This window comes from Hylobates moloch, unplaced genomic scaffold (genome assembly GCF_009828535.3).
Source record: "Hylobates moloch isolate HMO894 unplaced genomic scaffold, HMol_V3 SCAFFOLD_12, whole genome shotgun sequence".
In the NCBI taxonomy this organism is placed as follows: domain Eukaryota; kingdom Metazoa; phylum Chordata; class Mammalia; order Primates; family Hylobatidae; genus Hylobates; species Hylobates moloch.
The window spans coordinates 34,750,517-34,760,817 of NW_026652287.1; the positions used below are offsets into that span (position 1 = coordinate 34,750,517).

Here is a 10,301-nt window from a genome sequence, read left to right on the forward strand (position 1 = left end):
TCAGAGGTTGTTCAGATATTTTAAATTCCATAAAACTTACCTTCAGGCTGGGCGTGGTGGCTCATGCCTGTAATCAATCCCAGCACTTTGGGAGGCCAAGGCAGGCAGATCACCTGAGGTCAGGAGTTCGCAACTAGCCTGACCAACACGGAGAAGCCCTGTCTCTACTAAAAATGCAAAATTAGCCGGGTGTGGTGGTGCGCACCTGTAATCTCAGCTACTGGGGAGGCCGAAGCAGGAGAATCACTTGAACCGGGAGGCAGGGGTTGCAGTGAGCCAAGATTGAGCCATTGCACTCCAGCCTGGGCGATAAGAGTGAAACTCCGTGGGAAAAACAAAACAAAACAAAAAAACCTGCCTTCAGTGTTTAGTCATGTGTTTCCTCTTCTCCTATTTTTCTCTCTTCCTGAGTCTTTAGTGTCAGTATCTGCATGTCCAGCACTCACATAATTATTTCTTTGACATTTTTCTTCAATGTGGTCTAAAATGTCACTATTGCGTTCTTCACCTCTATTCAATTCTATTAATCCATTTTTTTTTACTTTTTTCAATTATCATATTTTTCCTACCTAATATTTCCTACCTACTTTTTCTCGTATTTTATGTATGTTAGTCTTGCTCAATATTCCTAATATCTTCTCGTATCTTTCAGCATGCTTATTAAGTTAACTTCTAATTCAATATAAAATCAATCAGGTTTCTTTCAAACAATTCATCATTGCAGAGATAACTCCATGGGCTACTCAATCACAAAACCAAACCAGTCCCACAGATGCATTCACTATCTCCCGTCTTTCCCTGACCCCCTATACGTTACTAAATATCCACTTACAATTACACAGTATAAGGTCAGAAAACAAGATTCAATTTTATTTGCTGCCCCAGTATCTGTAACCAGGAGTGCCACAAAATCTTGCCAGATATGTCCCACACCCACTGGGAAAGGCTCCCACCTGGCTACTTCCTCTATCAGCTGGGCCAGCTGCATTCCACAAGGTTCTCAGCCTAATGAGTTTCACTACCTGCCAGTCTCAAAACTTAGTAAAGCAAGACCATGACATTCCCCCATGGAAATCAGAGTTCACCGCACCGTCTTGTTACTAGAAAGCCTGCCGCTAACAGTCCTTGCTTCTTCACGCCAATCCAGAGCGCATCCCCCATGTCATCCTGCATGGTGTGCAGTGTCCTCCTACTAGAGGTAGGGGTGGGACAGGGGCACTCAGGGGTTGGCCGTGATGGTGTCCTTGATCCACTTCCGGTAATGCACCACCTTGGTGTATACAGCAGGCTTTTCAGGCAGGGCACATGGCTCAGGGCCCCATGACGTGATACCTTGAAGCACACCATTACAGACAAGTGGACCCCCAGAATCACCCTAAGGGTAAAGGGGGAGAAACCCAGTGAGAAAGATTGGCCCCAATATCTGCCTAGGCAACTGCATCTCTCAGAACCACGCAGGCAGATGACTGAGAGCAATTCCCAGCTCTCAGGAACAGAAAGAAATGTCTCCAGAACCCACTCCCACAAGAATATGGGCAGGGAGTCCAACAGAGGGAACAAGGCTCCAGTCCTGGCCTATGTGGAAGGGACTTCAGGGTCCAGCTCCCACACGGGGGACAAGGTCCAGGAGGACAGTCCCTGCAGACAGGTCAGTGGGAGGAGGGGCAGGACCATCTGCAGGATGCTGCCCCCACAGGCGCATCGCAGAGGCCACCTCTCCAGGATTACTCTCTGACTAGATGTCCCCTCTCCAGGGCATTGGGGAGCCATGGAGGGCCGTGGGCAGGGCTGGCATGGTCAGTTTGGTGATCAGAATGACCCACTGAGGCCAGGTGGAGAATGGAGTGGAGGGGAGAGACTAAGGGACAGGAGACTGTGAGGGAGGCTGGGTGAGGGCCCAGGTGGGGACAAGGCCTGGAGCCACCCCCAGGTCAACCCCATCATCACTCCCCCCACACCCCTGCCGCCCTCCCTCACTGCAATCTGATCCCATAGGGAGGCCAGTGGCAGCTTCTGGACACCTGAGCCAGGCCCCGTCCCCCTTCTGTCCAGCACCATCCACAGCTCCTGACTCCTCAGAGGAAAAGCAACGTCCTCCTGTGGCCCAGGTGAGGCCCTGCAGGAGGGGTCCTTTATTCCCTGTGCGAGGCCATCTCACACCCTGCCCCGATCCCTCACTCCAGCCAGGCAGCCCCCTCACTGCTCCTCAGGCCCTCCAGGCCCCTCCTCCCAAGTCTGGGCAGGTGCTGCTCCCCCTGCTCCCCCAGGTGCCGCAGGGCTCTCCCCTCCCTTGCAGCAAGTGTTTGCTCACTCCCACCTTCTGCAGGAAGTCTCCTCCCAGTCACACTCCCCACCCCTCCTCCCTTCCCCAGAGCCTGATCACCTCCTGACACCCTCCAGCATTTCTGTGTTGTGTTCCCTGTTCCTGCCTGTGCCCCTCACTGGCATGGGGGCTGCAGAAGGGAGGGGCTGCCCTTTGTCTGTTCACTGCTGTATTCTAGGCTCTAGGGCAGTGCTGGGCGCATAGCAGGTGCCTAGTAACCGTGTGCTGAATGCAGGAACAGATGGACTGTGCTGTAAGAATCACCTATTGCCTTGAGGGAGTCAAAGAAGAGGGAAGGAGGGAAGAAGATGAGCGCAGGGAGGGGGCGTGGCTACAGCTGGGGAGCAGGGAAGGCAAATGCCTGGTTGGCTTCTCGACCCCAGCCCAAAATTAAGGTCCCCACTCACCTTTCCCCTCAAGATCTTGGGAGTAGGGATGACTCACCGAGCAGGTGCTTTTGCCGCCTGTCCAGCGTCCGGCACACAGCATGAACTTGGTCACCTTCTGAGAGTGAATTTGAGCACACACATCATTGGAAATAATATGGAGGTCCACACACTGAAGTTTCTTTGGGGTCAAGACTACGGGCCAGGAAAAAACACTGTTGTGGGCTGGACCCCACCTGGTTCCTTGGCCCCTCCTCCCTCAGACCCAGGAGTCCCATCCCTCCTCCCTCAGACCCAGGAGTCCCATCTCCTCCTCCCTCAGACCCAGGAGTCCCGTCTCCTCCTCCCTCAGACCCAGGAGTCCCGTCCCCTCCTCCCTCAGACCCAGGAGTCCTGTCCCCTCCTCCCTCAGACCCAGGCATCTGGGCTCCCAGCTGCACCATCTGGCCCGGGCATACACTCCTCTGGTTCGACGCTGCCCCAGCCTGAGGCGTAGCAGGTGCTCCCCAGTGCTGGCTCCTGGGTGGGCAGGTCCATGACCTTCACAGCATCCGTGATCTCGGCAGGCTCTGACAGGCGGAGCAGCATGAGGTCGTGGCTGGAGTCATCACCTGGCCTGAGGAATTGATTCTTCAGGAGGCTCATATTGTAGAGCGGGTGTGGGAAGCTGTGGCTGACCTGAAATACCTGGCCTGTGTCTTCAGGATGAAACAGGCTGTGCCGACCCAGCAAGATCACGCTTTTCCTGGGGAGGAAGATGCAGGATGAGGAGCGAGGACGATAAGCAAAGAGAGAAGGGACAGAGGAGCAAGGAGGAGGCTCCAAAAGAGAGAAGGAAACAGAGAGAAAAACACAGGGTTGGGGAAGACACAGTTAGGGCCAAAAATACAGGCAATGAGTTGGGAAATAGCAGTATGATACAGTGAAAGGCAGATACAGAAACTGAGAGAAACCAAGGGAAAAAGAAAGAGTGTAAAAGGACAGAGAGAATGAAAGGGCAGAGGGGAGAACAGTGAGAAACAAGGTGAGCCAAAAATACACAGGATGAGAAAGAAAAGACAGAAACAGAGAGAAACAGACATGGTCCAGAGAAAGAGAGAGAGAAGAACAAAACCAGGCAGAAAGTGAGAAACAGATGAATGAGAAAGGGAAGAAGGAAGTCAAAGGAAGAATGAGAGCCAAGTAGAGAGGAATCCAGGGGGTGATGGAGTGTGGGAGAGAAAAGGGAGAGAGACTTTGGAGCTGAGTAGGGACCGCCGGGGAGGGGAGGCCTCAGAGTGGCTCGGCTGTAGATGTGGCTTTGGCATGAGTTTCCCAGTGGGTAGGTAGCCTGGCCTGCAGGCCCAAGGTTGTATCCGCCACTTCCCTCCCCAGGGTCCTTTCCTCCATACCCTGTTTTCCTTCCCCCTTCTCCTTCCTCCTCCCTCAATTGCCCCTCCCAGCTCCAGCTGGAACCAGCCCTTCTCTGTGTCTCCCAAGAGTGGAGGGATGTCCTGGAGAAGGAATGGAGTGAGAGGAGCCCCCTCATACCCTCATACCCACACACATAAGGGATAAAACCCTTCCTTTTCTTTTCTTTCTTTCTTTCTTTTTTTTTTTTTGAGACGGAGTCTCACTCTGTCACCCAGGCTGGAGTGCAGTGGCGCTGTCTCGGCTCACTGCAACCTCCACCTCCCAGGTTCAAGCAATTCTCCTCCCTCAGCCTCCTGAGTAGCTGAGACTACAGGCACGTGCCACCACGCCTGGCTACTTTTTTTGTATTTTTAGTAGAGATGGGGTTTCACCAGTTGGCCAGGCTGGTCTTGAACTCCTGACCTCAGGCGATCTACCCACCTTGGCCTCCCAAAGTGCTGGGATGACAGGTGTGAGCCACTGCACCCAGCCAAAGCCCTCCTTTTCTCAGGGTCCCCCCAGGCCCATCCCCTGTGTGTGTTCAGAGGGAGAAGACATAGGTGAGACAGAGACCCAGAGAGAGAGCCTGGCAGAGAGACAGAGGGTGAGACACACTGGCTAGAAAGGGACCAGAGAAGGACAGAGAGAGGGGGAGATATGGAGACTGAAGACAGAGAAGAGAGGGAAAGAGAGAACAAAATAGTCACACGGAGAGACACAACCCAAGCCAGATACCAAGAGACGTAATGAAAGCAACACAGAGAGACATAGAGGGACACAGACAGAGACCCAGGCAGCCACGGGGAGGGTGGTCCAGCCCCAACCCTGCCTCCCCATGTGACCTGAACCAGAACCTTCCCTCTCTCCCCCAGTCCCAAGGCTCGCCTTAGAGGTTATCCTGGGGAAAATGCCCAGCTGTTATTCCTCTAGGACACAGACACCCCTTCCCCAGACCCCAGGCCCCTACTCACTTCCTGATGCAGTGGGCAGCTGTGAGAATCCACTGGGGGTGCACCAGAACACCCCCACAGACTGCCCTGCCGTGAGAGGCCACAAGCACCTGCCAGGGTTGGGAATGCTTCTCGCACTCCCAGCCTCCCACAATCCGAGACAGGATGAGGGGTGCAGCGCCTGCAGAGGGGGTGCTAGGTCAGGGGAATCAGGGTTGACAGGAGGAACTGGGGGACTCGGATAGGAGACGGATTTAGGATGTGGGTTTCAAAAGACATGGGGGCAGAGAACCAGGGCTGGGAGTCCTGGGACATGGGCAGGGGGAGCTGGGAAAGGCTGGGAATTCTGTCACTCTTCCCTGGGTTTGCAGGTTGGTGGCTGGTGCTGGTGGAGAGGCTTCATGCTCTGGGAGCAGAGTTGACCCCAGGGATCAGGGTAGGAGACACAAGACAGCGCCCAGACCATATCTTGAGTCTGGGGATCGGGTCCTTTGTGGTGATTTGGGGTCTTGGACTGGGAGAAGGGAAACTTGATAGAAGGTGTGGATTCTGAGGGGATAAGGGTTGCTAGGAACCAGGGAGAAGTGCCTTATGGCGAGGTTCAGTTGCTGGAAGAGGAAGGTTTTGGAAAGTTTAGGAGGTCCCAGGTTGAGAAAACAGTTCTGGCCTGAGTTGGTTTTTTTTTTTTTGTTTTTGTTTTTGTTTTTGTTTTTAGGTTTTAAAAAGGATGCAGATTTAGGGAATCAGAGAGCAGGCAGTTGTGGCTGGGGATGCTCATGTTTTTCCTAAGGAAAAGGTGGGCCACTAAATGAAGAATCTGGGGCTAAGAGGCAGGGAATGAGGAGTTCTCAGAGTCCCATTGCCAGACTGAGGGACCCATTTGTTGTCTCAGGCCTGATAGCCTGGCTGGGAAGAAGGAGGTGTCTGGTTGGCATCTGGGTATCCTAGGGCAAGATTGGGAGGCCAAGCATCAAGGTCTCTGGGATAGGGTTGGACACTCACAGCTGAATGGGAAAATTCGGTAGACTGTGATAGGATTGAGGGGCTCAGGAGACGGACCAGTGATAGGGTCCAAGGAACCAATGGCATTGAGAGAGGTCCTTGGAGGTTTTGAGCCCCACAAAGGGAAACACAGAGATGCCCAGGAACTTCCTCTTTAGTAAAGCAGCTGGGAGCAGGGATTTGGCTGGGCAATGGGGAGAAAGTTCTGGGGTAAGTGGGAGGGAGTGGGGACCTGGTGTGGGAGTGAGGACTGTTGCAATATGGAGGCGTTGGGGGTATGGGTTTGGAGTGGGGCTGGGAGAGACAGAAAAGAGCCCGGTACCCTGTCTGGGCTGGGGTGCTGCGTGGGAGGGAAAGAGCCTCAGCTTGAGAGTCAGGGCTGGCTCCCCCTCCTGCATCCCCCCAACCCTGGCCCCTCTCACCAATCCACGTCACAGACAGGGTGAGGAAGACAACCAGGACCCACATGGTGACACCGCTCTCTGGGTGCAGGTGGTGAGCTTGGGGCTGGGGAGCCTCTCCAAGGAGCCCTATAAAACCTTCATTCCCCAGGACTCCGCCCCTGCCCTGCTGGCACCCAGAGGCTGACCAAGGCCCTCCCCATGCTGCTGGAGGCTGGACAACCCCCTCCTACACCCAGAGCTGTGGAAGGGGAGGGAGAGCCAGCACTTGCTCTTCTGCAATTACTAGATCACCCTGGATGCACCAGGCCCTCTAGCTCATGGAGACTTGATCTACAGGACAAAGGCAGAGGAGACAGGCCCAGGATGAAACAGAAACGGGGTGGGTACAATCCCTGATTCTTCATACAAAGCCTCACGTGCCTAGATCCTTTGCACTCCAAGACCCAGTGTGCCCTAAAACACCAGCACCCAGGGGATTGTGAGACTCCCTGATCCCTGTACCACTCTGAGCCCAGAAACTAGAACTTTTATTTCTCATGCTCCTGAAATAGATGTCTTGGCATTCAGTACTCTTTTCCTTGCACTCCCAACCCAGAATCCAGTTCCACAGATACATTGCTACTGTCATCATAAAAAGATCTTGTGGTCCACAGATCCTCTAGCCCAGAAATATGAGTCTCCCAAAGTCCCCCAGCATTTCAAAATCCAATGTCCGTCAAACAATGTGGAATTCCAGTAACTTTCCACTCCTTGTTCTCCAGACCTGTGCATTCTATCTGTGCAACACAGATGCCTGCTGACCTGCCCTCCCAGGTCAGAATCATCCTCATGCAAAATCCAGTGCCCCTTCTCCAGCAAAATATTTAGCCATTAGGAGCCAGGTTTATGTACCTCAAGATTAAACGACAGGTCAGGCATGGTGGCTCACGCCTGTAATCCCAACACTTTCCAAGGCCAAGGTAGGAGGATCACTTGAAGCCAGGAGTTCAAGACCAACCAGAGGAACAAAGCAAGATCCATCCCTACAAAAAAAAAAAAATTTTTTTTTTTTTTTATTGAGACAGAGTCTCACTCTGTCACCCAGGCTGGAGTGCAGTGGCGCAATCTTGGCTCACTGCAACCTCTGCCTCCTGGGTTCAAGTGATTCTCCTGCCTCAGCCTCCTGAGTAGCTGGGATTACAGGTGCTGCGCACCACCACACCCAGCTAATTTTTGTAGTTTTTTTTTTAGTAGAGACAGAGTTTCGCCTTGTTGGTCAGGCTGGTCTCGAACTCCTGACCTCATGATCCACCCAACTCGGCCTCCCATGGTGTTGGGATTACAGGCGTGAGCCACTGCACCCGGCCCCTCCCAAAATTTAAAAATTACCTAGATATGGTGGTGGACCACTATAGTCTTAACTACTGGGAGACTGAAGCAGGAGAATCTCTTAAGGCCAGGAGTTCAAGGCTACAGTGAGCTGTGATCACGCCATTGAACTCCAGCCTGGGAAACAGAATGAGACCGAAACCTTGATTTAAAAAAAAAAAAAGGATTAAGTGGCATGCAACATCACAATTTGTAGTCTCAGAAGAGAATCGGGAACTCTTAAGAGCCCTGGTACCTCCACTGTTAACTCCATAAGATTTCATCAATTTCCAAGAAGTTGGTTATTTCAGCTGTTCAATAAAACCAGAGTAGATCACTTGATCCAGCCCGAGCTGTGTCTCAATAATTTGACAAAAGTGGCTGGGCACGGTGGCTGATGCCTGTAATCCCAGCACTTTGGGAGGCCGAGGCGGGTGGATCATGAGGTCAGGAGTTCGAGACCAGCCTGGCAAACATTGGTGAAACCCCATCTCTACTAAAAATACAAAAATTAGCCAGGCATGGTGGTGCACGCCTGTAATCCCAGCTACTCAGGAGGCTGAGGCAAGAGACTCGCTTGAACCCAGGAGGCAGAGGTTGCAGTGAGTCAAGATCAGCCACCATTGCACTCCAGCCTGGGCAATCAATGGAGTGAGACTCTGTCTCCAAAAAAAAAAAAAAAAAAAGAATTTGATAAAGTCTTCCCCTGTTTCTAGTTGAGTGATCAGATAAACTCCAAGCACAGTGAGGGAGACAGAAGTGGATACAGATAATCACAATTTAAGACCATCTTAGAGCTGGAGTGGAAGGATATACTTTGCCAGTGGCCTGACCTCCCCCACACGTGAATTAAGGCTTCCCCAGATTCATCCTGGAAAGGAAGTTTGTCTCCACTCCAGTGAGAACCTCATGGATCCAGTGTCCCCAAGTGTATCCTCAATTCATCCTCAACCAAAACCTGACCCAACCCAATTTAATACAAACCAATCCAACTGCATTATTCACAGCCCCGACCCCATCAACCCAACGCAACTTAACCTAACAAGCCAACCCTTATGATGTCTTCCCTCATTGTTTGATTCCCCATCAAACAAAACTCAGGGCCACTGTCAAATCTGATAGCTACTTCCACTTCTTCTATTTCCAAAGTGAAACCCAGCCTTATCCCCAGTTCAATCCCCACGGATTTCTGAGCCAACATCAGAACAAATCTATTTCCATCCCAAAGCCATGCCATCCCAAACCACCTCCACAGTGTCAATCCCAAACTCATCCGAAGCACAATTTTACCCCATCTCTAACCCAACTCCAAACTGACCCTCCATTCTAACTGGTCTTCATACTCCACTCTCAATCCTATATCCAGCACTTTATCTAACCAAAGAAAACCAAATACAACCACATCCTAGTTCTCAAGCCTGTCCATAGCCTCCTCCCCACCCATAATAATGCTCCCTGGCTGTGACCTCACACGAATCCGTGCCTCCACCCCCTACTCCTGCACACACCATGGTGTTCATCAGGGCCCTGGGTAGTCCCTTTTACAAGATGTGATGGAGATGAGGCTAATGCTGGCACAGTGCCTCGTATCTGGGAGACTCACTTGGGAGAGCAGTGGACTTGTGGAAAACCCATAAGTTCAGGTCCCTGTGCCCTCCACCCAGAAGCCCTTGAGATTTCACGGATGGCGACATACGGCCATTCTCTAGCACTTTTGAGTCCTGGATCAAGTCCTGGATCCCTATGATTCTAGGCTCCCTATCTGACACTAGGTCCCAGCTTGGCACCATGCAGGCCACTCCCACCACAGGAGGATGTCGGCAGCTCTACGGTTGGCAGGTGGCTGGAGAGGCGCAGCTCTACAGTTGGCAGGTGCAGGGATAGTCGCAGCAACATGACGTCATGGCGCTGGCCACACCCTCACAGTGTGGACGCTGGATGATGAGTGGATGACACCCAAGGGCTCTGGAAGATGGTTCATGCTCAGATTGTGCTCGCCCAGGGGCACCTTCATGGAGCTAGAAGGGCTGGTGATACCCTCAAGTGGAGTAAGGATTAGGTGGCAAGATGGAAGAATGAGCAACCCACGATCCTCGGACTCCTGGGGAATCGAGATCACATTACTATCACCCCAAACCCTGGACCCAATGGTTCCAGCCTCTGCCCTTCAGGGGCCAAAGAGAGCCTCAAGCCACAAATATACCCAGAACTCTACCCCTCAGGATTCCAGCACCTTCTTCCTGAGGATATGAGATTCTTAGGCCATTCCCACATCAGTACCTCGGGAGCTGGGACCTTACCAGTCTCCTCCCTCATTGACCTAAGAGTTCAGAACTGACACTTTCCCTCCCTCAGCACCTTCACATCCAGCCTCTTCCTCCTTTGAAATTCAAGAGGCTGGACCCACTCCTCACTCAAACCCAGAAGTTCTGATCCCCAGCCACGCCCCTTCAGGATGCTGAGCACTGTCTTATTCTGGGTTTGGCAGTGGAGTGCT

At 52.4% G+C, this 10,301-nt stretch overlaps 1 protein-coding gene across 4 annotated transcripts; it reads right to left on the minus strand.

Moving 5' to 3' along the window:
* Positions 1-844: 844 nt before the first annotated feature.
* On the minus strand, positions 845-6,562 carry KLK3 (kallikrein related peptidase 3). Of its 4 annotated transcripts, XM_058426028.1 has the most exons (6): positions 6,476-6,521; positions 5,073-5,232; positions 3,397-3,454; positions 3,150-3,339; positions 2,768-2,904; positions 845-1,375 (listed from the first exon to the last, which is right to left on the minus strand). In XM_058426028.1, exons 1-6 carry the CDS (start codon positions 6,519-6,521, stop codon positions 1,220-1,222), a joined length of 747 nt encoding a protein of 248 aa, XP_058282011.1. In that variant the 3' UTR covers positions 845-1,219. The 4 variants fall into 4 exon arrangements, with proteins under 4 accessions (XP_058282011.1, XP_032024956.1, XP_032024957.1 ...); XM_032169065.2 differs by having other exon boundaries at positions 3,168-3,454; positions 6,476-6,562; XM_032169066.2 differs by having other exon boundaries at positions 845-1,822; positions 3,168-3,454; positions 6,476-6,562.
* Positions 6,563-10,301: the final 3,739 nt, after the last annotated feature.